The sequence below is a fragment of the Lonchura striata genome, chromosome 1 (assembly GCF_050655825.1).
Source record: "Lonchura striata isolate lonStrDom1 chromosome 1, ASM5065582v1, whole genome shotgun sequence".
Lineage (NCBI taxonomy): Eukaryota > Metazoa > Chordata > Aves > Passeriformes > Estrildidae > Lonchura > Lonchura striata.
Genome location: NC_140703.1, coordinates 38929323 through 38952494, shown reverse-complemented (window position 1 = coordinate 38952494; position 23172 = coordinate 38929323). Strand labels below are relative to the sequence as shown.

Genomic DNA, 23172 nt, shown 5'->3' with positions numbered 1-23172 from the left:
AAAATAAATGCGACCGTAAGTGTTATGCATGTTACCCATCAATGAAATCAAAAGAGATAAATTATTAACTGGGAAACAATTCCCATTACTTTGTGCATGCACTCAGGATTTCACTGTCTTTGAAACTGCTGATACCTCTGTTCTCAATCTAAGGGCATGTCAAATTCCCTTTAGGATTGTTTCTAACAATTTCAAGAAGAGTTATATTTAAGCTTATGAAATTTTACTTAATTTTGTTTTAGTACTCATCCTGCTTGTAATAATAAGCTGCCTGTAGTAAGAGAGAATTGTAATCAAAACGTGGAGGAACTTGTATGTGATTCTTCTGGGAGAGAAGCACAGTGAAATTGTATATTTGAATAGTTCCCTTGGCCATCTTCTCTTCAGGAAGACATTCTCCAGGAAATATAATTAGTGCGCTTAGTCCACCAGCTCTCTGCTCAGCCATTTTGCCTGAAATAGGATTTGTTACCTGATTATTCTCAGGATATTGTCTAATGGCATGGCCAGGTGTGCCCGTGAGAAGGATGACAGGCAATTAAAACAAATTGAAACACCAGAAATTCTGTTTAAATATATGTAAAAATAGTATTTTTTACTGTGACTGTAGTCAAACAGGTTGCCCAAAAAAGTTATTGTGTTTCCTTCCTCAGAAATATTAAGAACTTGACTGGACATGAAACTAAGAAATCTGTTTTAATTGAACTTACAGTAAGCAGAGGGAATGGATCACATAACTTCCTGAATAAGTGCCTTTCCACCTCAACCATTCATTCTGTTCTTAAGTTTATGAGTGCAAGACTGGAGAACCAGGTCACTATTATGCAATACAAATTCATTGAAATATTTGTCAATATAAACTCCAAGTTGTTTCATTACCTTGTGAAAATATTGACTTCAGGTTCTTTGGATGTGAATCCTAAGGCCAATACTATAAAACAGAAGCAGTGTTCTCAGTGTAATTAGGAATGTTTTAAGTCCAAAGTAAACTGACCTTAGCTTTAATATAGTGAAGACAGTTCATTAATTGTGGAGCAGCTGCAGTCTGTGTCTGGCCCCTTCCTTCCTCTTAGATGTCATGGAGGGGAAAGATTTTATTGCTTTCAGAAATAGGAATCCCCCAGCTATGGCATATTCTAGTACTGTGGAACCAGAAATATAAAGGAGACCTTCAGCTTTGCCTCATTCTTTACCCTGTAATTTATACTGATAGACACAACTATAAGCAGAGAAGAGTAAACAGCTGTTCTTTGGAGTGAGGGAGATAAAAATGGCCTTCTTTTCCTCTCTTTCTCATATATCCTGTATGGAAATTTTTAATCCATAGACACAAGACCAAAATATTTGGTGAATATGTGTTGCAGAATTTAAACAGTGGATTGGATTTTTTTTTGTACCAGGAGCTCACGCTAAGCTCCTGAACTCTCTCTATTTGCACATCTGCAGATTCAAAGGCAGGTAGATAATAAAAAGGTATTTAATTGCATATCCAGTTACGGTCTTCAGCAGAGCTGGCAGTTGTCTTCTGGATATGTAGCCTTAATTTGAGAAGTTCAGAAAATAAGCATCCATGGTGTTAAGTAGCAGAGTACTATTTCTGTTCAAATGTTAGTAAGTTTATAAAGAAATAATATTTTTTTAAAGTCATAATACATTCAATTAATTAAAGGTATAGGGATTTAACAACTGTGATCTTGTATAAGGATATCCCCTGTAGTTCATCCTTTTGACTGTTTCAAATTATATGGTACCAACTTCAGAGTGATGGAATAAATAATTGCAAGACATAAGCAATAGTGATAGTCTGTAATTAGGGACTAATTAACCTGAAGTGAGCTGCTGTTTTTCCTTAGTGGCAAAGGGTTGCAGTATTGATAAGCCAACTCTTCACAGAATAAAAAAACCCCAAACCTCCTTGAAGTGTTTTACAGTTGTCCGAATATTATTTTACTACTAACACTTTATATTACTAACATTAATATTACATGAACTTATTAATATGGAAATTAATATTTGAATATTATATTAAATGCTTCCTCTTTTTAAGAATTTGCATTTTCTTTGGGAATACTCACTCAAACTCACTCTTCTGTGAAAATAATTTATAATTTATGCATCTAGGTAAAATAAAAGAGAGCCTAGCATCAAGCAGAAGAATGTTTTTATATTTTTGTGTCTCGTCTTCTGAATTAGGAAGAGCTTCACTGTGTCACTATACTGAATGAACTAGCTGTGAGGAGTAAATTCAAGATTAAAATCTTGTGAGATATTCAACTCAAAAAAACAGAGGTAGATTTTCTTTCACAATGGTTTCTTTCACTTTACAATATGTAGGCCCTCTTAGAGTCATTGTAAATGGATTAGAAGTCATTAGTGATGTCAGAAATGTATGGAATTTTAATTTTTTTTATTGCATCAAAAGATTTATGTCAATAAAACTGAGATTGGCTTCTTCTCCAGAATTTTGCAGTTGTTTTGTTAAAAATTAATTTGAACATATTGGTTCACTATGTAGCTCAGCATCTTAGATTTAAGAGTGCACTTATCTTTCTGTACTGCTAGTGTATTCACTGGCAGGTGAGATGGTATTTAATGTGCTCAGGGATCAAGACCTGGCAAACAACTCTTTAAGCACTATATTTGAAACTGGAAACCTTCTGCTGCAAATCCACTGCCAGGTGCAGAACATTTTCAAGTGCATTTCCTAGTTCCACAGGTTAACCACAACCCAAGATGTGAAGTGTTTGCTGACTTATTTATTTATCCTTTAGCAACAGTAAAGATGAGTGCAGATTGCATTGCAATCTATAGGTAAATGTAGCTGATCAAATATTTTGGGGATTAGTGCATCTGTAGTCTTTGTGTTGACTTCTTGATACCAGTGAAGTCTGTAGGGTTGTGTACAGTATAAGGAGTTTTCAAATTACTTTTTGATGATTTTTGAAGTAAGGATGTAAAAAAGTGAAAATAATTTAATTGCTTTGCTGTTTGAGAATTATTTTTTCTTTGCTTAAAACAAATATAGATATTAATAACAAAGTCAGTTTTCTTAATCTTGTTTAAAAGCCAACTTATTTCATGCTGTATCTTGCAAAATAAAAACAGATTTATACATTATTCATTCCTTAGAATAGCAGCTTTGTGTGTCAACAGCAGTTTCCTAGTGCTGGAATGGATAATAGAGTGCAGTCCAGGGTACATTAGTGTGGCATATGTATATTAGAGATATAAAAAGTGTCTGAAATTAAAGGGATTTTTTTTCAAAGACACCTATTAGAATGGCAGCACACCTTTCTTCTGTAGAAGTAAATACTTTCCAGTCTTTTGTGCATTTGAAACTATTTCCCCAAAGAATTTTAAACAATTGTCAAAAGGAAGATGTTGATTTAAACCGGCAGAAGTACAAATCTAAGATTGTGAATCTCTCAAGTGAGATAAAGTTTTCCAGCTTAAAAATTATGAAAGCAAGCATAATCAGTAGAAATGTATTATAGGCACTGATATTTGTAGAAATAGGTGCAATTTTAGACAAGATTACAAGATATTGTGTCTTAATAGATAAGATTATCTATAATACTGACTTTATAAATAATTTTAAAGATCTTTTTCTTATTAATTTTTGAAGGGTATGAGGATTATGACCTCATGTGCAGCTCTGCATAGCTATCCACTTGGAGATGATGGTGACTACTTAGAGAACAGATGCCAACTCCTGGTTAACAATCAGCATAGTGATCCTGCTATCCAGAAGATTTGATAACTACTTTTCATCGTTCTCCAACTTTTTTCCATCATGTTGTCTCTACCAGCCTAAAATTTCCTAAAATGGTCCTTTTGCTGTTCCTTGCAATCCTGCTGTTGAAGGAAGATGTCTGCGGGAACATTGGGCTTTTGGTTTCAGCACAGGCAAATGAGAGAAGAGTGGTTGCACACATGCCTGGTGATATTATCATTGGAGCTCTATTCTCTGTCCATCACCAACCAACTGTTGACAAAGTCCATGAGAGGAAATGTGGAGAGGTAAGAGAGCAGTACGGTATTCAGAGAGTGGAGGCAATGCTACATACCCTTGACAGAATTAATTTGGACCCCACGCTGTTGCCAAATATAACATTAGGATGTGAAATAAGGGACTCCTGCTGGCATTCTGCTGTGGCTCTAGAGCAGAGCATTGAGTTTATAAGGGACTCTCTTATTTCTTCGGAAGAAGAGGAAGGGATGGTGCGATGTGTGGATGGATCATCATCGTCTTTCCGCTCCAAGAAACCCATTGTTGGTGTCATTGGGCCTGGCTCCAGCTCTGTTGCTATCCAGGTCCAGAACTTGTTACAGCTTTTCAATATACCTCAGATTGCTTATTCTGCCACAAGCATGGACCTAAGTGACAAAACTCTGTTCAAGTATTTTATGAGAGTGGTTCCATCTGACGCGCAGCAAGCAAAAGCGATGGTGGACATCGTCAAACGCTATAACTGGACCTATGTTTCTGCTGTACACACTGAAGGTAAGAGGTTTCTTATTACCACATAAAAATGCCTTTGAAATACTCTGATGTGGTCTAATTGATGGATGATGACAGTTTGATATTGGGTTTTTACCAGTCAGGTGTCAATAGTATAGACCTTTACTTTGCTTCATAATAACTTTATGTCCTCTGTGGGTCTGAAGTAGCATCATGTTGTCAATGGCTGAAAATAAATTTTGAAACATAGGATGGTGTGTGCTCTAGGGCCACTCACTGGTAAAAGTGCTTGATCTGGAGTCTCTAAACTTAATTTAATTTAGTTGATATTTATTTATTTTTCTTTATCTACGAATCAATGCATTTATGTAGAATAATAATTATGACTTTTAGAATCAATGGGTAGTGAGAAAGCATCTGGTTTTCATAGTGCAGATGAGAGCTAAATCATCATTTGAAACTAGCTGAGTCAGAATGTGTTCCTGTTTAATGTCTAAGCCACAGAGGCACAGGTAATAGGAAACACACAATTCTGGCTAATATATGAATGCAAGTTTTCCCAGCTTCTGAAGATCAGATATCTTGCCATCCTTTTTACAGTACTCCATGGAGTATTTCACCATTTCTTCCTCTGCCTATGGGCATTGGTTTTGGAAGAGAGCAAGGGAAGTTTCCTTAAATTTTCTCACATATTTATGCTCCATCAGGCATCCAGAAAATCAGAACTGTGTGCTAAATTGCTTTCCTCTTTTTATTTATTTGACATAGAACTTAAACCTTTTATCAAGAGTTTAGAAGAGTATGTGATTAAAGGGAAATGCTATGGAAAAGTTCACTTGATTTCATTATTCCTTTTACTGATAGAATTGAGTTAATCTTGCTAGAAGGACTAGAATTTGATACTGTCTTAAGAGCAAGTTTTATCAGCCCCTGCCTAATGACATCCCCATTTAAGAACTTTTATGGAATTAAGTTCTGTGATGAGTTTTAGAACCTCACCGCATTGCCTCTGTTTAAATTGACAGATGCTGAATGGCAGGCTCAGAATACAAACTGAGAATGAAAAATGTTTAGAGATTGAGTAGTGGTGATGACGTTGCCGAACAGTGGCAGATGCTGCTGGCTTTATTACAACCAATAGAGAGCAGATTGTCCTTCCCACACATTGAGTATGTTTCTCTGGCAGGCTTTATACTATTCAAAGCCCCTTCTGAGGAGATGCTGGTCCAATGGTATAATGTCGAGATCTCTTTCCTCCTACAGATAGGCAGAGAACTTATTCTGCAGTATTTAAAAAAATAAAAGTTAGAATTTGCATGCAGATTGTGGCAACCACATTTCCATCATGATAGTGAGAGCTGGTAAATAGCTGACGCCTCTTTTGTATGGGGATGCATGAATACAGTAACAGTTTAATTTAAAATTTCAGTGTTCAAAACAGTGTATAAATCACTCTATGTGACATCATGTAGTGAGGGTATTCTGTACCAGCTGATACCTTTGGCATGGTTAGGTGTGCAGCCTTCTCTCCACAAATATGTATGAATAACCTCATGGTCAAAAATAATGCCACTAACAATAGCATAAGATTTTATATCTGACTACTTTTGATGACTCATCTAGTTTTTGCAATGAACAACTTTTATATCTCTCCTTATTGAGAGGGGATGTTTTTATATTCAGTGTGGGAATAGTCATGCTTGTTTCAAAGTCTGATTCTTCATAGAGTGAAAATACGTACTTTTTCCACTTTCTGAGGACACTCTTTGGGGCAGATGGTAGCATATGGCACGTTAATCTTACAGCAGAGGAACTTTGTACTGTGCACTGGAAAGATGGGAATAGGGACACAAGGGTTGGAGTGGGATATAGATGCTGTGGGCAAGATGAGAAGTAAATGAGGAAAGAGCTAAATGTGAAGAAGGAGAAAAACAAAATCATATATATAGTACAGCATGTGCTTGCTTCTGCCATTATTAAAGTGGATATGGTAGGTGAAACACTATTAAAACCTGAGGCCTCCTTAATAGCACAGTAAAATAATTTTGGACTTTAGTGGAAGAGCATTAAACTTGGGTGAACCTTATAGTCCTATCATATAGTTGCATAATCTGGTAGGGATGATGAATAGACTCTCCAGGTAAAAAGCATCAAAAGTTTTATTACAATAGAACAGATGTATTTATGATGGAATAGAAAAATACTAGCTGATCCAAGGTACTTTGAAATGTGACAATGTCTGATGTTTAGTACACTTACCAAAGACTATGGCACATGTTATTCCTTGCATTTTTTAAATCACCTTTAAAAAACCCTACACATGAATGCTAAAGAAAAGGAATTGAGTAAATAGGCAAAAGACAGAGTATATATATATATATATATATATATATATATATATATATATATACATATATATATATATATTTATGTATTTATGTTGCAATTATTTTTCATTTTACTATGGTATCTTGTAATATAACATTCTAAATATCCCACTCAACTCAGTGTCCTACATTCACAGGTATTATTTCAAAACAGAAAAAAAATTGTTGAATCCTGCTCCTTGCAATTTTTATTGATGTAGAATTTTAGAAGATCCCATAGAAACTAGTCCTTTTCACACATAGAAGGTAGTTCTGGCCAGTTTCATTAATTATCTTTAGTTAATTTTCATTCAGTAATTAGATTATTAACCAGAACTCTTCTGATCTTTATGATCATATTCTGATCAATAGGCTTCTGTGAATGTTTTCCATGGAGAGGGAGGCTCTTTTCCTCCAAAGCTGGATGGAGAGTAAAAAAGAGGTCTGTTAGTTTCATTCCTTTGGTAGTCCCATCAGCAGATAAATTTATAAGTCTCTTTTTGGTCTAGTGTAAGAAAAGACTGGCTAGAATCAACAGTTTCATAATAAAAAGCTTCTTGTTCGAATCTTTCCTTATGAACTTAATAATTATCTTTGTCTACAGTGGATGGATATTTTAAAAGGTTGATCTGAAGTTGTGTTGTTAAATCCCTACTTAAGACTTCCAGATTTAAAACACACAAAAACTGTTGAGAGATTCTTGTAAACTTTGCTCCTTTGACATTTAGTATTGCAAATTAAACTAGGTGATGCCTCCAGGTTTACTTTTTTACCTCTACTTTTTTTTTCCTAAAAATGGGAAGGTAGCAAGGACAGCTGTCTGTGTAGCTCTTTTAATTTTGAGGAGGAAGGTTCTTCAATCCCTTCAATAGAAAATGCGAGCAGCAAATATTTCTCATAAAAAACATAAGTCATCTTCACTTTCTGTAGTGTATTTTACATAGGACAATCATAAATCTTTGCAAGTCTTAGTCTTAGGCTGTAACTCTTTCTTGGCTCTGTCAGAACTCATTATCATTGTCTTCCCCCATTCCCCAACTCTTCCTTATATTTAATTACTTGTGAGGCTTTACTCTGAACAAATCTGGCTTTAAAATAAAACCTTTTCATGCACAATGAGGACTGTTTTTCAAAAAGCCATATAAATTCTGAGGTTCAATCCACGCTGTGGCCCCATGAACAGACAAGTCAGCAGTGCATGGCAGGGAGCAGGGAGTGAGCAGGAATGAGGGATACTGGGATGTGAAGCTCCTTGTAATAAGGACCTATCACTCAAAGCCTGAAGCAACTGCTTTAAAATATACAGATTACTACAACAGGCATGCCAGGATGTGCTGGAGTTCCTACTGACCCAACTCTTTCAGTTGATGTTACAGATGTTTTTTTTTTTTTTTCCACTTCTGTGGTAGGAGCATAGCTTAAACAAACTTTCCTTAAAATTAAACCAACATTCACTTCTTAAACCAACTTCACAGACAGACAGCAAGTCAATAATGCAGCCAAGAGCTCTGTGTGTGCTTCTGTCTGAGGAAAAGTAGCACAGCAGAGAGAAGGCCCCTAATTTAGTCTCACAGTATTGCAAGAATGTTTGAGATCCTTTTTAGCTCATGTAATTGTTGCTCACTTCTGTGGAAAGCAATTCTCACCGGAAGGTGTAGAGAGGGAAATTTGTGCGTGTATTTTTGGGTGATGCTGTTTGGCATGCAGGTGGGCCATGCAGCTCATGCACTGTGGGGATTTTTCTCAGCCTTTTCTTGCTTAACCACTTGACACCACAGTTAATTGAAAATGGTGGGAGAAATCTGGAAGAGTCTGGCTGGCTTCTAAAAAAGTGAAAGAGTTGCCTGTTTACCTAATTTCCCATATGAAAAGATTCCTTGGTCTTTTTGAAAGATCAAAGCAAAATATGTGTAATTTTCTTTTCTCCAGTCACTGAGGTTTGAAAGCCTCATTCTGAAAGCCAGTTTGAACTCAGTATCCTCCTGTTAAGCAGACTGACTTTTGGACCAGACCTTCCTGGTCAGAAACAAGATCAAACCCTGAGAATCTCTGCTAAAAATTTGCCTCAAGTCAAATGAACTAATAACTAGAAAGGCAATTTTCATTGCCATTGGAAACCATTTATTTTGCTGCACTGAATGGGGTGAAGAGGTGATGTATGCTGGAAAAATAGAGCTGTACAGGGGTACTATTGAAACACAATAAGTCAAATATATTTGGGATAGCAAGGGAGAAATTTATTCTGATTATGTACAAGGTGTAATTTGCTTTTGAAGGCAACCTTAAGAAACAAGACAGTTCACATTTTATTCAGGCAGTTCTTCAGGTAAACATTGAATGAAACTTATCCTCAAAGTCCTCCATGTTTAACTTTGCATTGCTCCATTTAAATTAATCATAAGTGCATATAAAGAGGTGGTTCACATTCATTTTCTTGGGATGTAATCTGGCAAGCATAAAGAAAGCAGACCTCTTTTTCCCTGCACATAAAGATTACTGCACACATTTCCTTTCAATTTTGTTCAAATGTGTCTGGTTAAAAGAATATTTTTGCCCCCATAATTTATTCCCAAATAAAAAGCTAAATCAAAATTATTCATAGTCTGTGAGAATAGGATGAGGAAATGCAACATCAACTTGCAACAAGTTGATGTTAAACCAGTTGCCTGGGAAAAAACTGTACTTATATGAGGTCTTTCCTCCATACTCTAGATTATTCTCCTTTAGAGACAACAATTGTGTCATAGTCAAAAATATTATTTGCTTTTCACAAAGTAATACAATTAAAATTTGGGTTAATTTAATGTAAAGCAGAGGTGATATTTTTTCATGTTTTATATACAGAAAAAAAAACATGTTGAAATAATATACCAAGAATATCTGTGCTAGTCCATGAAAATATTTTCAACTGTAGCCAAAATCTATTTCTAAAAATCTATTTCTGAAAATTGGAGAATTTCCTGTATAAAGATGGAGAGTATTCTATTCAATGTTTAAATTTGGGGTATAAATAATAATGATTTGTAGTTTTCTGAAATTACTTTTAAACTGTTTCAATCATAATTTTTGAATTATCACAATTTGATATTCTCTTGATCATATTAATCTTCTGGAAAAACTGAAAAATATCTGTCATCTGAAAGAAAACATGCGGGAGAAATACCCAGTTCAAATTCCAGTCCTATCTTTTTTCTTGCTCATTTTTATTGAATATTAACATCTGAAAGAGGTAGCTGTTTTCTGGACTAATTTAAATAGTTGCGCTAGTATTCCAATTGTGAAAAGTGAGCAAATGCTCTCTTCCAGCTGAGAATGCTAAGACAGAAAAGTGGAGTAACTTTGAGTTAATGTTTGTGTTGCTCTGCAGTGAGTGACAGCCCAGACAACACTTTAACACTGCTCTTAGGCTGCTCAGGCCAGACACATCTGCTGTGAAGGATCTTGACTGACAGAAAAATATAAAGTGAGGGGTATACTCTGCATTCTGTGAGTGTAATGGGGATGAAAATGCTTAGGGAAAATACCATGAGACTGCAAAAAGTATATGAGCAAGGAGGTGTGCTATTCTAAATCTTAAAAAGAAAATTAATTTTTAAAGGAATGATGGAAGGTGGACTTAGCTAAGAGTAGATCATTTGGGTTGTCAAAATGTCACTTTGCTTCTTTTGTTTGAGGACTAAGTGTTTGAATGTCACTTTTTCAGCCACTTAGACTCTACAGCAACTCAGTGAAAGCTTCAGTGTCATGAAACTTGCCTTCACTGAGAAGAAACAACGAGAGGCCAGCAACCTCTAGCTTCATCTTCCCTTTTTCCACTGCTTGAGCCCTGGAAATAGCCCAGTTACTGTCTGCATGCCCAGGCTGCACCTCCTCAGTCAGAGGAGGATCTATAACGTTGATGAGATTTGGAAATCTTTCAGAAAACGAAGTTTCACTGCAGAGTGCTTACTGGGTCACAGCAGTTTTATCAAAGATGGTTCTTCTAATATGTGTTATCAGATACCTAAGGGTAGTGGCAGTGATTCCTTTTCTATATCCCTCATTTATATTTTGTTTTGAGATTAAAAAGTACATGCTATAGACCTGATTGGAAAAAGATATTCCATGCAATTGAAACAAATACATTTCCTGAAGTAATTTTTGTTCCAAGTCAGAATTCAAAGCTAAAATAATAACATTTTTTAGTGAATAAAAACTAAAAAAAAAATTAGAATTTGGTCAAAATAAACTGCTTTATGGGTTTATATTAAGAGTTGATAAAAGATAACTTGATAAATCAAATGAGATCTTTGAACTAAACTGTGTTCACTTTTAACTGCTTTTCACAGATATTAGCATTCCTTAACAGTTTTGGCAAAAGGTGTTTTATTCAATAAAGAGCTGGAAGTTTCCCTTACATCCCATTTTTTTTTAGCATGTGTCTTGTATTACCAATCCTGTACACAAATTAAACATTTTTGGATATATTGAAATAAATCCAGTAATTAAGGAGAGGATGATAAACAGAGTCCCATTTTTATTGTGAATTTGTATTTGTAAACATTTGTGGTACTTCTGAATCTGTGTTCCTTATTCTTCAAACTGTATATTTTTCTTTTTTCATGTATGTTACCTAGTGACATGAAATTTAAGCCATTTATTTTTTAAGTAATTTTTGATAGATTTTAAGGTCAAAACTAAATTTTGATATATGAAAAAAAAAAAAAAAGGAAAAACAAACCACCAAACCCAAAAAACTCCCAAAGCATTGTTTCATATTCATTGTAATAAATTCTGTTATTGCAAATTCAGGTGTGATCAGAACACTGTTGAGATGGGAGCCAGGAACAACAGGAGAGAGAGAGAAAAAGCTATCCTTCCATTGTAAGGACTGGGACTGGAACACACTTTTCAGAATGTTAGTTTAAGATCACAGGTAGGAAAAGACTACAAGAAACTAGGATTCAATTTCCTACAGAAAAAAGGAAAAAGAGGATGTCCCTCACTTGTCAGTATCTTTGTGCATCAAAACCATACCATAGGCAGCTCAATAGTACAAGAATTAAATCAATGATGCTTCAAAATTTGAAACTTTCTGTGCATTTAAAGAGCAGAACAAATATTTACATAGGTCCATACATGAAGAATATTTCCCATGCCTATGAGAACTAATTTGTGATTTCTTTGAAAGCTAAGAAAGGGCAAAGGGCTTGTGCTGGATCTTTTAAACTTTTCTGCTCCCCTAAGGCAGTTCTGACTAGCTGTTCCTTGAATCATGCAGGAGACAGTGATCTTGGAGGTGAGCCAAAAATTATAGATTTACATTTAGTTTGAAAGCCACTAGAGAGAGAATAATGTTGCATCCATCTTACTAAAATCTGATTGCAGGCTCATGATATGAAGGCAGCCCATGCTGTAATGCATAGTGTTTATATCATTATATTATATGTGTATACATTAAAGGAGTGATTGGGAAGGTTGTTAACAGAACAGTTGCCATCTACCTTGGCAACTGAATTTGCAGACAATATTCTTCATAAATCACTGCCTTGTTTTTAAATGAACATAATGAGTTCATAATTCTGAATATACTGACTGGAAAAGAATGTATATAAGATTTCCTTTAACTGAGGGGTTTGATTTTTCTTTCTGGAAGCCTGACAACATTTATGGCTGGCCAGATACATTGTCCAGGTGATATATGTGAAAGCCTCCATATAAAATCAATTACATTGTCAAAGGGCAAACAAACAATGTATGGGGAATGGCTTTTCTCAAAGTGCAATATATACTTGAAGAATTGCAAAGATCATATCTGGGGTGGATGGTAAACCATCACACTGAATGCGTCCCATGGCCAAAATCCAACTCAAAGGCTAAGAACAGTGGAAGTACGAGGAAAATTCCTACACAGACTGTTCCTCAGTCTGTTGTGATCTAGTCAGATGCTTCCTATTTGTCTTTCACTAGGATTATATGTTTTCTTTGTACATTTTCCTCTTGAGATAACTTTCTAGTTGACATTACAGGGGGTAGGAGAAAGAATAGAGGAATTACTGCCAAAACAGAAGTGCAAAATAATAGTGAGAGGACTGTGATAAAGATCTAGGAAATTTCAGTGAAGATAGCTACAACTGACAATTCAGTTGTCCAAGACTGAGATTCTGGAGGGCATAAAGCGAGCATATATAAACCATGGTTGATCACACATGACCAAATCACAGAACACGTTCACTCTTCCCTGGTTTGAATTTATAGAAATCTGTTCTCCATATCTTATTTCTGCTGTGTAGGATAGGTAATGAAATGATAGCTAGTTATTAGTAGTTATCACTTAGGCTAAAACATATTGTTTATGAAGACACACACAGAGCATCTTCACCTAAGGACCTCATGTAGAGACAGAGTTCATTTCACTATCAGGTAGTCTGTTCAGGCTGTGAATTGCTCATTCTTCAAATGAAATAACCAGCTGCTTTCTCCAAACTACAGCCCTTTATTATGATAAGTTCTTCCTGGGAAAAGTTTCTCTTCCCAGGCATTTTTCTAATCTTTATTTTGGTGAAACCAAAGAACTCTAGTTCTCCTGTCATTTCTGTAAAGTTGCTTTTCCAGGTGCTGGGTTTTTCTTATAACTCTCTCTGTATAAATCTTTCCAGTTTTGTCAAATCCATTTTTAAGAACATGTACCCTTTCTCTTAGGGAAATTAGTATTCTCTTTTCTTCACCTTGAAGTCAGGCAGGACTTCAGCATACAAAGTGATGTTTTTTTACCTTATTAGCAAACAAATAGAGTGGTGGCCTGTAAATATATACTGCTGATTTTTCCCTTTACAGTTACCATTTTCCCTCTTGTCATAACTTCTGATTATCTGGCTTACTCTCTCACCATTCTCAAGATTCAGTGGGTTTTTTTAAACCCACTGTTTCTTTTCTGATTACATTAATTCTTTACTCCTACTGCTGTTTAGATTTGATTTTTTTTTTTCTCTTATCTCTCCCTGGTCAAAATAAGATTACTGAGCAACTTCAGGAACATAATTTCATAAATATGACAGGATGCACTAATTTGGAAATTTCTAAAACTTTCGGTTCATGTGGCCCTCACTATCAATCAATGCAGATTGAGCCCTGGATAAAATAAAGGCCATCAAAACTACACACTATTTTTAAAGTTCTTTCACCTAAAGAGTCCAGACTTAGTCCAGATGTATTCAAAAGTTCAGGTTTAAGGTCCATATTCTGTTTCTAAGATATATTATTCTAATTAGATATATTTTTCAACGTGTCTACATTCTTAAAGCTTAGTGTATTACAGTGGTTAAATTTGCAGATTTGGCATTTAATGAAAAACAGGACATTTTCTCACATGCAAGCAAAGCATTGAAGCTGAAAGATAAACTGAAAATCTTGCAGACATGCATCCTGACAGTAAATGAGAGAAGCTATATTTAAGTATGAAAAAGGAGCAAAACTCCTTTCCCATTAAAAACTTTGGAAGTTTGGAATGGGAACTTATATCTGTATTGATGGAGGAAAAACAGTGAGAGTCGGCTCCTTTCCTGTTTCCATGACAGTTTTGCATCTCAGAGAACAATTTTATCATAGGTGTTCAAAGAAATCCAGGGAGGAAAATAAGTGAAAACTTGTAGGTGCTGGTCATTTGGTTTTATGAGTAGAATAGAACTTTAGGATGCATTTGATAGGTAAGTAGTTTTTCCTTTTTCTTCCATCTTTACCATAAAAATACAGACTCAAATCCTTTTCACATTAACAGAAGCTTTTAAAAAGGTTAGGATATGTGTCCAAAATAGAATTGTGAGAGAGTACATATTATCTTTTGAATATAAGCTTTTCACATATCTTCAATCATGGTTATATATAAAAATGCTTTCTTTGGTTTTTTCATTCTGGCAGCACTGGGGGATGTGAAGTTACCTTGCTCATTTTCATGCATATGCAAAAAGACAAGCAATTTGTCTGACCTATTTCATTTCCTAAAGGGAAAGTATGAGACAAACTCAAATTTAAGGGGTATAAAAAACGTTAAAGTGAGGTCAGATGCTCTCTTTCTCTGGCTTAAATATCTACCTTGAAAGACCACTGTACAGGGTATTTCAGTGCTCAGCTTCTTATTTTGGCACATTCATGCCTCCTGAAAAGAAAGTGATATGTAGATAGTTTGTGTCTTACTGGGCACGGAGCTGAAGATTTTGTTCAGTCAGACAGAATTTCTGTGGAGGACTTTTTTTTTTTTTTAATCTAAAGGTACTTGCACAAAGCATGTCTTAAATTCATCACACTTAAATTGTTCAGAATAAAACATCTGGTGCAACATGCATTCAGAGATGGGTTTTGCATAGAAGACAGACTGCTGCAATGACTAGGATGGACTAGGTATGCAGTATCTTCTGATGAGCTACGTTAGATTCAACTGATCTGTGTAAACTTTATAGTTATAACAACATCCTGCCATGGAGTTTTATAGAAAAGTGAGAGTTTCTTGACCTGTAGATTTACTAATTGTCCATTTCCTCCAGCTTGTGGAGGAGTGGCATGCAAATAGGTCTGGCACAGGAGACAAAGTGCTGAGAAGAGCCTCAGTCACTTGTGGTCAGGTATGCCCATGTCAGGCTATGGTGAAGCCTCTCCAATTGCATGTGATGGCATGTTTGTCACACTCAGCCACATTAGGAGAGGGAAGGTTGTTGTGTCCTATACTCTGTGCTGTGGACCTGCCTTTGCTGCTTGATTAACTTGTGTCTCTGTGGATGGAAACACAGTACTCTCTTATAGACCCCTTCAAGAGTGGCAGTCAAATCAAATCCCTCAAACCAGAGAAGTCAGAGAATACAGGCCATGGAGAGCAAGACAGTGGAGTGGCTACTGGAGAAGGGATTTTGGGATGGTTTATGTGGAAGTGAGATCCAGTTGCTTGCTCTTCTGGACTATCTCTGTGGCCCTGATGAAATTGTAGATATCATGCCAATGGTCAATGACTGGCTCAAATACACATTTGGGCTGTACCGTTGCAGTATTGTGCTCAAACTCATTAGTCCATTGGGAAGCATGGCATGGGATACAACACTCTGGAGCTGAGCATCTCAATACGAAAGGCTGGATCAGAGCTGTTTTCTGTGTGCCTGCAGTCCCATCTGTAGCCTGGTGGGGACATGCCTTTAGCCATCTGCAAGGGGCCTGCTTAATGATTTTATAATGCTTTGGCATTTTGTAGGCTGAGCATTGGCACACATGGGTGTCTTTGAGGCATTTATTCCAAACACCCACATTTCAAGTGTGTGATAGAAGTGTTGTGAGGAGCAATACTTTGGAGAGAAGGGACACTCAGACACTACTTACTTAGAATGTGGGGCAGAGAAACTCACAGACATGTAGTTTGAATACATATTTCTGTTACCAAATACACAGGAGACTGTGCCCTTAGAGAAGGTGCTCTAAAACATTGAGAAAAAGCATCTTGATTGACATAGCTCCCCTGGAAAAAAGGAAGAGAACATTAGAAACATGGGAAAATCAAACCTGTAAGATTGCTTCCTATTTCTCTTACACAAAAGCTTTTATCTGGTTCTGGATTTTTCTCCTCTTGAACAGTTGGTAGAGTGGGTGTTACATTCAACACCTCCGTGTGACAAATCCCAGCCTACAAAATACTGACATGTTACATTTCATTAACCATATGGGACCTAATTATACTTCCAGCTAAAATACAGGTGCAAGTCCTAAAGGACTTGTTTGCTGTATGTACATGGAACTTATAGAATTTTAAAGTATGTTTTCCTACACAAATCAGAGAGTTAATATGACATTTGCAATATGGACAGCTTAATTGAGTTGTATAGAGCCTAAGTTTTGATATCTAGCTGAAGTAAAAGGTAAGTTTTTACTCACAAGATTGAAGAATTTGGAGGAGAAGGGGCAGCATCTGCATGTGCACTAAAAAGCTAAAAAATTTTCAGTCTTTCCAGGAAGTAGTATTTCAGCATTTTACAGTCATGCCCATAAAGAAAACTGGCCATAGGCAGACAGATTCCTTAAAAGAGCAGAGTATTGACATCCTCTGTCTACAGACAACCTGGAACAAAGTGGCCCAGATTTGGCAGTGCTCTCCCTGTCCTGTCTGTGCTGCTGAGATGTTGGCTCAAAGACATGAGCACAACATAATGCCACTTGCAGCTATTTCATTACAGATTATCTTATCAGATGGGCTGTGGAAGGGCAGCAGTGAACTCTGTGCAGATAGGATATGAGTGCTAAGAGGGCTCTTAGCACGAGGAAGCAGAATAGCAAAAGGTCTGGTGAAGGAGAAACACAAGAGTACAGAATAAAGAGAAAAAATTGCAGAAATAGCAATGGTGCTTAAGATGATTTGCTTCACTGAGAGAATTTCTAGACATGAGTACTTAATATACTCTAGTTCCAATTCAGAAAATGCCATCTACAAGCCCTGAAATGCTTAATGAATTTAATATAATTTTATTACTAGGAAACCAAAGGCCTGAAAGCTGGCACGCTGTACTGGAGGACGACAGTGGTGCCTTTTTCTCAGACCTTTATTCTTCATTGAACTGGGCTGTCTTTCATGTTTGATTGTCATGACCTATTACTATACAGGAGGTGCCACACTGGGGTCCTTCAAATGTTGTATGTGTAACACAAGGCCTGAAGTTGCTCTTCAGACCAGAAAGGAAAATGCAGTGAGGTGCTCGCAGTATTCCTGAAGACACAGTTAAATTTCAAGGTAAAGAAAACTGTGGAATACAGCAGTAACTCAGAACGGTGTTTGCATTTATAAGCAGTTGATTTGTCCCAAATATGTCAAGTAGAAATGACTGAATTTTGCTTTATAAAATGACTCTTCAAACCAATCATGTTAATACCTTCTCATAAGCTGGTTGCTCCTCTCTGGCACGATGTGTCATTTTGTTATGATCATGGTTGAGGTGCTACTTGCTTCATTGCACAAGCAAGAAATTAGTAACTACTTCACAGTTTTGTAGAGGTGTTTGAAAAAAAAAAATACTTAATATTATGATACTATGATAATATTTGCGAGATTTTTGTATTTGTCCTCACACTAGCGTGAAAACATACTTTTATAATGTCGTCCTTATATTTTTTCTGAGGAAAAAAGATAAGCATTTTACAGTGGAAGGACAGGATTTTTTAAATGGGAAATGTTTTTCAAAATATCAAGAGTGGATGTTTGTGCATTTTCATTTTTTGTTGGTGGAATTTGCTGTAATCTTATAATCTACTGCCCACTGTTGTGGACATCCATAGGCAAGACATAATATGTCCAATGGCTATTTTTAGTGTCCTCCAGAAATAGCAATGGTGAATTTGCAGTGAAACTATTTTGTTAATCTGCACTGATATGTGAGAAGATGCTATGACTTCAAAGATCAGCACTTTGCCATGAATGCAAAATTTGCTGAATAAATAATTAGACTGATTGCTTTGGGTTTAAATATAATTTTAAAAGTATTTGGGGCACCATACCAAGTAATTACATATCTCAGAGGCACAGGGAGTTGGTCAGATTGTGATGATGATCTATTTAAGGGCTTTGCTTGAAATGTGCTATGTATAAAATATATTATTCTAAGGTCCACAATGAGGTTATTGACCCAGTATAATCTTTGCAACTTAAAAGTCTACAAAAAGTTACCAAGCAACACTTTCTGATGGGAAAGATCTTGTAGTAAGAAACTGCACTCTTTCTAATCACATACTGCTTAAAGTTATGAGCAGCTTACAAGCAATCAAGAATTGTTTACCAATTACTTGAACTGTATATTAGCTAGGTATCTAACATTTCTGATGGAAAGTCAGTAGTAGTAAAACACCCAGTCCTGCAGTCAAAAAAGTATCAGGCAGAGTTACCAGACCTATCTGTAATAAAAGACCTGTGGAAAAAGCACCCCTTGGGTCTTCAGATTAATTTTCGGTCTGAGCTACTTTGCCTTGACTCAGTGCTGTGCTTGTATAGTGTTCTGTCCTGCCAATTTGTAAACACATGAATTGCCAGTTTGTTCAACAGGAACATGAAGTTTTCTTTAGCAGGCAAGAATTGCTTTGGTTTTTTCTTTCCTACCCCTCTGCCTTTGCTGTGGTTCTGCTGTCTACTTATTTGCACTGAAAGTTTTTCCTCTCTCTTGTTATGCATTTGAATAGCATCTAGCATCCAGGTACCATCATCTTAGCTGGTGCTCATATACATCACTGTAAGGAATTTGCTAAAAAAATTATCATTCCCAAGTAGTAGCACTTGCAGTCATAACTCACTTTACCATTAGAGCCCAAGTCCTTTCCTTTTATCAACCTTTTTATTTCTGTAGTCCAGAGTGCAATAGAATTGGACTAAAAGTGCTGGCAGTTTCAATCCATCACATACTCTGCAGGGTTCTGGTTCAGCAAGTGACCTGAACCCTTTTGCTACTTTTACTCGGAACAACTGAGCTGTCTAAGAGGCAGAAAATCAGAAAGCATCCTTTTCTGATAGACAATAGACTTCTGATTCTATGTTTGACAATTTTTTGATATTGTCTGTTAGAACAAGAACAAGAACTGGAGCTGTTCCTGCTGATGGAAGAATTGCCTGCTTGCCTTAATTACATGTTTTGTCAAGGACTCTTATTGTGAGTGGCAATCAGTTTATTCATTTTCCTCCCTACAATAGTTTTCTCTGAGCAAAACCAATTGACTCTTTGGTCTTGATTGAAGCAGAAACAGGTATATTATTGTAAATTCTGTAAAACCAGAAACTTGGAATAAAATTGTTGTTGGGGAATACTGGTGGATTACTGAAATGTTTGTTCTGCATATTTGTGTAGTTGATAAAAAATGGTAGTTGTGACATGCTGGTGGCTCAAAATCGTAAGTGTAAGTTATACCCTCATGGAACTTCGGGCTAACTATTCCAGTTCTGATGCCAACATCTTATGTTTCTCATATTTCTGAGAGTAATTGTAGACTTTTAAAAATAGATTAATCTGCAGTTGTTTGGAACAGGAAATTTAATCTCATTGACCATGTGCATATCAGAAAAGAAAAAAAGATCAATGTCTGTGCTTAGGCACTGCACTTCCTAACTCATCCCCTGCTTCAGTTATGGACTATTGCAATGACCCCTATATGAAGCAAAGCTGTTGCAATGAAGGCTGGAGCTAAGCAGTGCATGAAGAATAATTTATGTAACTTGTCCTTGTTCTGTCCATTCTCCCATTGTGCAGAAGGCCCTGTGTAAACATAAAAAGGCAACATTATTCTTTGGAGCTTTACAGAGTAAATGTAATGGAATTCTGACTTTTCAGTTTCTATATGTGAAGAATCCAAATTTGCTTTTTCTTGAAAAGCTGATTAAATCTGATCATACCAGACCTGCATATTTTGAATACTTTGTGATTCATACTGTCTCCAACTGTGCCTGGAAATTATTTGGGACAGTGCAGGCAAAAATTATTCCAGGGACTATTATAGCAATTTAATATTGTAGAGAATAATGTTTCACTGCTAGTGAATGTTCTCTGATGATGAATATATCAGTATAAATGTTACCTTTTTTCCTTGATAAATACCTTTCTTAACCTGCAGGCATATATTAAATAAAGCCGTTATCAGTAGAAGTGCAAACAGAAGTGTTTTATTCCATTTGAATCATTACATACTCCTCTCTGTTTTTCAAGTATCTTAATTTCTTTTCAGCTCTCTACAGCTTGTTGAGATATTTAGTAGGTGAAAATGTATTATTATTAAATGTGTTTTGTATTATTGGAGTGAATAATGAGACACTAAAAAATTCTGTGAGCTTAGTTTTAATTAAATGAATATATTTTGTATAAACATCTTTTATTGAAAGAGGGCTCATTTCAGAGGAAAAGGTGTTTGAGAAATTAGGAAATATAATGAATTATATAAATTAGACTACTCAGGATCAAACAGTTGAATATAAGGAAGAGGCAGTAACAAAAATGGTGATTATTCTATGGTTCTGACTTTCTTAAGGCAGTTAATGATATTTATTGGAATGGGATCTACTGTTAATGGATTTTCCCACGGGGAATGGAGAGAAGAGCTATGAAAACCTTAAGGAATTTTATTTAGGTAATGTACCATGGATATCCAAAACAATAATGAAGTAAAAATTGCAGAAGTCAAGACGAATTAAGTCTCAAAAAGTAAATAAAAACAGATAGCTGAAGTCTACTGTTGCTGTCTGCAAAGTTATGAAGAAGAAAAAGAACAGATTGTGTCAACATTAAAAGTAATTCAGTCTTGGTCCTAGGCCAGAACAAACATTTCTTGGCATAAAAGTGGTAGAAAAGATGACTCTATTTCATTTTTTTTCAAGCTGCTAACTAAATTGTCCCAAAGACCCTGTTCACACAATGCACAGTCACTTCTGAGGGGTGATTCAACCCTCCATTTCATTTAACTCTTAGTTAGTTAACATTAGTGATTACTGCCTTCCTAAAACAGATACTTTAGATAAATATTTAAAATTATGTTTGCTGAATAACAGACTTAGCAAAGATGAAGACTTTAGAATATGAAGGCAAAGGCAAATTGATTGGCAGGAGAAATAATATGGGAATGACTGCAACTGAAGTGGAACAACTCTTCAGTAAAATTAAAGGCAGTGTCAGATAATTGTGGTCCCAAAGGATTAGGAAAAATAAAAAATCTGTCAGCAGGATTTTATCTAGTGGGATTTTTTAGATAATTTTTTGGGGTGTTTTTTAAAGAAAATATTATTTCAGGAGTAACACTGCAATGCTGGAGAATAACAGGGGCAAGGGATACGATTTAATGCATGTTTGCGGAAGTGAAATGACTTCATTATCCACAGATCATGTCTCTGTAGTATGTTTGATTTCAATAAAAATTTTGAAGAGAAAGGTACAAAAGTAAATGTAAGATCTGTGTCACCCTTATTTCAAGGGATCTTTGATTTAAATAGTTTTCTTCATAAAGGGAGAAAACATAGTTTAGATGTCCTCTGTTAAGGCTTGTTAAATTCTGATCTAGTGCTACAGAGGAAATTAGGGTTAGGATTTGGGTTTCATAGTAGCTGGAAACTGCTGTGAAACTGAGATGGACAGGAAAGTGGGTGAATTGGGAAAAGAAGGTATGAAATTGTATAAGGTTATTGTCTGCAGCCTTCAGTGATCAGCACTGGGGTTAGTTTCATGTAATGCTTTTGTAACTGATGTAAGTATGATCAGCTTACTCCCTGGGATTTTCTACTGATGTAAAAAATATTAAGCAGCAGAAAGCAAAAGAAGAACAATTGTACAAGAAGAATTAGGTGGTTTTGGAGACTAGGATTGTACCAGGCACTTTATATCTTTTCTGTCTTTAGGTATCTAATCTAAATAGTCTAACCAGGACCAAAGTCATTCTAAGCTCTATCTGTGTATCAGTATGAAATTCTGAAACCTGCCAGAGGAGGTTCCATTTTTTAAGTGGCTTCCAGATGAGTTCTGAGATTTGTCATGATCTCTATTCACTAAATGTGAAGCCTAGTGTAATAAAGTTTCTGTCTTGCCTTCCACAAATATTCCTTTCTTCCTTAATGATTAATGTTCATTTCTGTTGTTTCCCAGGACCCCAGCACTTAGGGAGAGAGGTTGCAGTAGAAAAGAGAATCCAGTATGATAAAGATATGAAAAAGGCAAATGGAATCTTGGAGTGGTATTTTCAGAAAAACAGATTATTTGTCCTAATGTACAAGATTCTGTAAATTATCATCTGATTGTTGAAGGCTGGCAGTCATTAATATGTGGGGAAGAGAAAATCAAAGTGGGGACAGCTGTGGAGAAGAGTTATTAGTGCAATCTGAAGAACCTGTTATGAAACCAGGGCCTTAAAGATCTGCCTTTATTTAATGCATGAAAATGAAGCGTCAATGATACAACTAATATTTTGAAATACAGCACATTGGATGGTTACTATGTCTAAAAGAAAAAATGCTAAATAAATCCAGGCTGAGTATAAGAAGGATTTCCAGATACCAGGTGAATGTGGCCTAGAATAACCCCACAATGGATAAACTTTTTGTTCCGTCTGCAGCTGGTTTTGAGTTACAGCGCATGCCTGATCTTCAACAGTATGCCTGTATGTATTTTGAAAGAAAAAATTGCATGGAGTGAAAAGGGTCTGAAAGGATACACTCAGAATATCTGAAAGCAACAGATAGGAGAAGAAGATGCATTAAAAAGATTGGCACAGTTATTCTTGGTGAAGGCAGTAATACAATGAATTTTCAGATTACCTTATTTTTACTTCCCTGAGGAAAAACACTGGCATTAATGATGATTGAAATGGCTTGAGCTACATGGCTGT

The 23172-nt window shown here is 35.9% G+C and overlaps 1 protein-coding gene across 10 annotated transcripts in view; it reads left to right on the top strand.

Moving 5' to 3' along the window:
• Positions 1–23172, top strand: part of GRM5 (glutamate metabotropic receptor 5) — a 245747-nt gene that overhangs the window by 5638 nt on the left and 216937 nt on the right. For all 10 annotated transcript variants that reach the window (XM_085574766.1, XM_021545022.3, XM_021545018.3 and 7 more), the window contains one exon: positions 3626–4504. In XM_085574766.1, the coding sequence (XP_085430892.1) occupies positions 3826–4504 (679 nt within the window). In that variant the 5' untranslated portion in view covers positions 3626–3825. The remainder of the gene's footprint in view (positions 1–3625; positions 4505–23172) is intronic.